At 52.5% G+C, this 4,901-nt stretch overlaps 1 protein-coding gene across 2 annotated transcripts; it reads right to left on the minus strand.

Annotated features, from left to right (window-relative positions):
• Positions 1–2,267: 2,267 nt before the first annotated feature.
• On the minus strand, positions 2,268–4,579 carry FEZF1 (FEZ family zinc finger 1). Of its 2 annotated transcripts, XM_040259526.1 has the most exons (5): positions 4,151–4,579; positions 3,779–4,000; positions 3,455–3,589; positions 3,065–3,197; positions 2,268–2,635 (listed from the first exon to the last, which is right to left on the minus strand). In XM_040259526.1, exons 1-5 carry the CDS (start codon positions 4,577–4,579, stop codon positions 2,268–2,270), a joined length of 1,287 nt encoding a protein of 428 aa, XP_040115460.1. The 2 variants fall into 2 exon arrangements, with proteins under 2 accessions (XP_040115460.1, XP_040115459.1); XM_040259525.1 differs by having other exon boundaries at positions 3,779–4,579.
• Between the last annotated feature and the right edge of the window lie 322 nt (positions 4,580–4,901).

Below are 4,901 nucleotides of genomic sequence, written 5' to 3' on the forward strand. Positions count from 1 at the left end.
GGGGAGGTGTGGGGAGGTCAAGAAAAGAGAAAGTTTGGGGTTCGATTTCCAGATCGCCAGATTGGGACTTCAGAGTCCCAGTGCCCCCGGGGCGATGAGGTGACTGATGAAGGGCGTGCGACCCAGCTCAAGGGCTGAGAAGTCTAGACCCGACCTCTGCACGCGGAACCAGGAATTCCCTACTCTCGGAAGCTCTGCTGTCCACTCCTTGCCCGGGGCCTTGGGCTCCCCAACCCGAGAGGGGTTCCGGTGGAACTTGGCTAGGGTGTCCTGTGGGACCCGCTCACCCCCTCATTGGTGGTCGCCTCACCCAGGGTGTCTACCACCTCTCTGACTCTTGGACCGCCGAGGAACCCCTCGGGTCGTTGGCTCTCGGATCCTGGAAGCCGTCAATCCTTCCACTACCTGGAAATGTGGGGTTCTGGTTGACAAGGAAATCTCTGCCTCGCCGGGAGTTGCCCCCTGCCTATCTTCCTTTCCTCCAGCCTGTTGTTTCTCGCCGCATTTCCTTCAGCGCCCCTCAAGACTCTCTTTGAGGCCAGATCAAAAATTTAAACTCCTTCCCCCGCACCTCTCTTGCGACCTGTGACCATCGAGGCACTAGGAGGGCAGGGAAGACCGCCCTGCCCCGGTGCGGGAGGGGATCCTAAGCGTTTGGTGGAGGATCCGCGGTGGGTTCTGCATCATAGCCTGGCCTAGCCGGAGCGCCAGGCCGAGGGAGGGGCCGAGAAGCACCCCGAGGCTCCCGGGGCTACGGGGACCCCTGCTGCCCACTCTCCCCACCCCCAGCCTCTCTCCCTGGATGTGGCCCCGCTGCAGCGGGATAGCTGGGCTGGGCTGGGAGCTTGTCTGGCAGCTTCTACTGAGCAGCTAATAGTATAACAACCCGGCTTTGATAAATCTGAACTAATTACCCCTCTTAATTAAAGTCTTTAGCAGTTGTTTCACTGTTTTGGCAAGAAAACAGGAGAGACTTGCAGTTAGAAAACACCAGAGCCCGAGCTCACAGCAGAGCTGCTGATTAACACTTGAAGCATTTCAAGGACCTGGCACCCGCCACAGTTTGGTTTTCATCCATGTTTCCTCCTTGAATGGAGGTATATTCGTCTACAAACATACATAGACACATAAAAACATGCAGGCTCCCTTTGCCAGCTGTGTACAAGTCAGTATGTGCCTCCAGGATATGAACAATAGATCCCTCGTTTACAGGGCATCCTTGTAATCCTGTGCGAAGAAGCGTATTACATGCACCTTCTAGATATGTTGTTCCCACTTAACTTTGCACCACAAACACATCCGATGGTCCAGGACAAAGATATGCTCCTGTTAGAAAGCGCCACATCTTCTGTCTTTGAACTGAAATCAAATTTTGTTACTTTACCAAAGTTGTAACAATTTGCTGTTATTTGGACAGACTATTATTTGCTCTTGGTGAATTTTTTCACCAAGATTGTCGGTACCAATCCATGGTTGAATATTTTAAAATAGAAGAGGGCTGAGGGGGTCAGCATCAGTGATCTCTAGCTGAAAAACAGGAACAGAGCCCTGAAGGTTGTTGATTAAATAAGCATGTTCCAAGGATTTATTTCCAACAGTCAGTTTTCACGTGCAAGAATCAAAACCAAAATTTCAACTTCAAATTCATCCATAATGAACCATCCTTATCTAATGTGTATGTGTGCATATGTGCATGTGTGCTCATGAATGTGGCATGTGTCTTAACAGACACACACATCTATGCGTGTATATATAACATACACACAGAGTTTGTTTTTGACCTCAGGGAAAGAGAAAATGGTAATAAACAATCGGCAGGCATCTCGAGATTGCAGAATCAACACAATGGGAATATATACAATAAAATTAAAACGGTTGCAGCATCCCCACGTAGGATAATACAGATCTCAATAAATACAGCAGAAAATTTGTTTAAAAAAAAAAAAAAAAACAAAAGAAACACCATCTCTCCACCCGAGATGAAAGTCTTTCCAAATTAAAAAAAAAATCAGAACACAAACAAACCCCCAAGTTTCCTCATAATTGTTAGTGCCTATATAGCATATAATACACGAAACCATGTAGCAGGTGCATGCAAGAGGCGAAAAGACCGGGGTATTCAGAGGCTTCTGGTTGGCGCTAACGCGTGGGGCCCAACATGCCCTGGGTTCTACAGACGAGTTTGGGTAGAGAGGTCCAGCTCTATTCCGCCAGCTGCTTCGGGAGTGGGGACCCCGGCTGGGGCGGGGAAGAGACTTTGGCCTTGATCACTGGTGGCCCGGATGGAGCCCAGGCTGCAGGGGCCCCGGGGGCGGCAGCGGCGGCGGCAGAGGCGGCAGCGTCGCGGGCGGCGGCGGCGGCGGCGGCTGGAGAGGGGGCGACGGGTCCGCACCTGGCTCCCCAGCCGACGGGCGCGGCAGACCCAGGCCGCTGTCGTGTAGCTTCCGGACGTGCTTCTTGAGGTCAAAGTTCCGGCAGAAGCCCTTGCCGCACGTGGGGCAGGTGAAGGGCTTCTTGTCATTGTGGGTGTGCATGTGGAACGTGAGGTTGTAAACCTGGTGGAAAGCCTTGTTGCAAATATTGCACTTGAACTGCTTCTCCCCGCTGTGGGTCAGCTTGTGGTTTTTGTAATTCCCTGCAACAGACAAACGACAGGGACGTGGACCTGAAAAGAGAGCTTGAAAAGGGAGGAGCAGACGATGGAAGGACCCGGAGGCGGGAGAAGAGGGGCCACAGATGCGACAGCCCCGGGCAGGACTTAGATGCCCACCTGCACTCGGCTCCCCGAAGTTATTTTTAAATATCGACAATGAGGTCGTTCCCGCCACATTTCAATACAATAGTTATTAATCCAATTCTATAAAACGAGAACAAGAGGTTAAAAAGAAATATCCCCTCTGTGTAAGAGCCATGCCTTTGACTAATCCCACTTACGGGTAGGAGGTTGGAAAGGCAACGCACGCGCTGGTAGCCAGATGCACTTAAAACACATCTAAAACAGCCCCCAGAACTGAGGGCTTTCGGTAAGACTCCAGCGAAAGACAACGCCTTCTGGGTTCCATACCTTTTTGATGAAATCCTTTGCCACAGAATTCACACACAAACGGTTTGTAGCCTGCGTGTATTCGGGTGTGCGTGTTTAAAGTAGAACTTCTATTAAACGCTTTGCCACACTGGTTACATTTATGGGGCTTTTCCTAAGCGGAAAGAAGAAACAAGCAGAGAAGTGAAGGTACGTTGTTTTTGAGTGGAGTCTGAAAAACTGAAAACACTGTCATGCTCTCCCTCATGCTTTTAAGCAGAACAAAGGCAAACAATACCGGCATTTCCCCTTCGTCCAGCCCGCACATTTCAAACAAACCTTAACTGTAGGGAGTAAGAGTTTATCGGCCATTAAGACAAAAACAAAACCGTTCGGAAACAAACCAGGTGAAACTGATACAGTCGAACACACCTGGGTGTGGATGATCTTGTGTCTGCACAGGGTGCTGGCTTGCCGGAAGCCCTTTCCACACACTTTGCAAACGAAGGGCCTGGCTCCTGTGTGCACCGGCATGTGACGGGTTAAGTTATAGTGCGCGTTAAAGACCTTAAAATTAAACACAAGTACAACAGGTTAGCCCAGACAGCCCTTGGAGATCACCCCCGGGTAGAGGAAAGGGAAGGAGGTGATAACACTCTGACAAATGTATACAAATAATTACAAAATAAATTTAGAAGGAAGGAAGGAAAGAAGACTCACCGCCCCCGCCCCACCTTCCGTACCCCCAGTACTTGCCTTTCCACACACTTCGCAAGTGAAAACTTTGGGCTTGGTGTTAGGAGAGCCTCGGCTGAAGTCAGAGGTTTTGAATGCTATTTTTTCCGACAGAAGCTGGGCGCTTTCTTTCATGTAGTGCTGCAGCTGAGCCTGAGACAAGTCTTTGAAAGCTACTCCCGAGGGGTACTTCTCCACCGCCGGGACCACCAGTTTATTCCTTTCGGCTAAATACGTTTTTGGCTGCGGGTGCAAAGGGGAACTGAGGAAGTAGGAGGCCACCGGGTGGATGTTGACGCCGGCCGCCGGGTGGCACGGGCCGTCACCTCGGTTCAGGTAGCACAGGGCGCCCATGGCGTGGAAGGAGGAATGGTTGACCACCCGCGGCCTTACCAGCTTGTACTGCTGCAGCGGCAGCGCGTCGCGGGCCAGGTCACTCTTGAGACTCAGCGCGCAGTTGAGCAGGTCACTGCAGCTGAACGCGGGCGCCGCGGGTGCTGAGGCCGGGGCCCCCGGAGCCTCGAGACTCGCCTTCCGGGGCTCCGAGCCCGTCATCCCCGCCTTCGGGTTCGTGTCGTACGCCACAGGCACGAAGGGGATCATGCAGGGGATCGACGAGTTAAGATGCAGCGAGTGCTTGGGGTCCCCTTTGGGCACGGCTCCCTGCAGGAAGTGGGGGACGGGCAGGGCTTTGGGCTCGGGGGTGCGTGCCATGATTCTTTCGATGGAGAAAGCCAAGGGTTTGGAGGTGTTCATCACGTTGCCCCGGGCCGGAGCAGTCGCTAACATTTTGGCAGTCGCGTTGTGGCAGCTACTGTCCATGTCGGAGTCGCCAGCGTCCGTCGTCAGCCGGGGCCGGGTTGCGCCGTCGTTGCCTTGTTCCCTGCTTGTCACAGACCTGCGGAGAGGGGGACGGGCACCATCACCACCAGCAGCCTCTTCCTCCTCCTCCCCAGCATCACCAGCCGAACCTGCCTGCCCAGCCCAATGGACTCCTGCCAGCCCATCGCAGAGTTCTTGGCGCACCAATGACTCGGGGACAATCACTACTTATTTCTATCAATAGAAAGTGTTGTGTCAATAACGCAGCCAAGATCTCGCCAATCGTTAACTTCCAAGAGGAGAAGGTAAACTAGATAATTGC

This window comes from Oryx dammah, unplaced genomic scaffold (assembly GCF_014754425.2).
Source record: "Oryx dammah isolate SB20612 unplaced genomic scaffold, SCBI_Odam_1.1 HiC_scaffold_18, whole genome shotgun sequence".
In the NCBI taxonomy this organism is placed as follows: Eukaryota; Metazoa; Chordata; class Mammalia; order Artiodactyla; family Bovidae; genus Oryx; species Oryx dammah.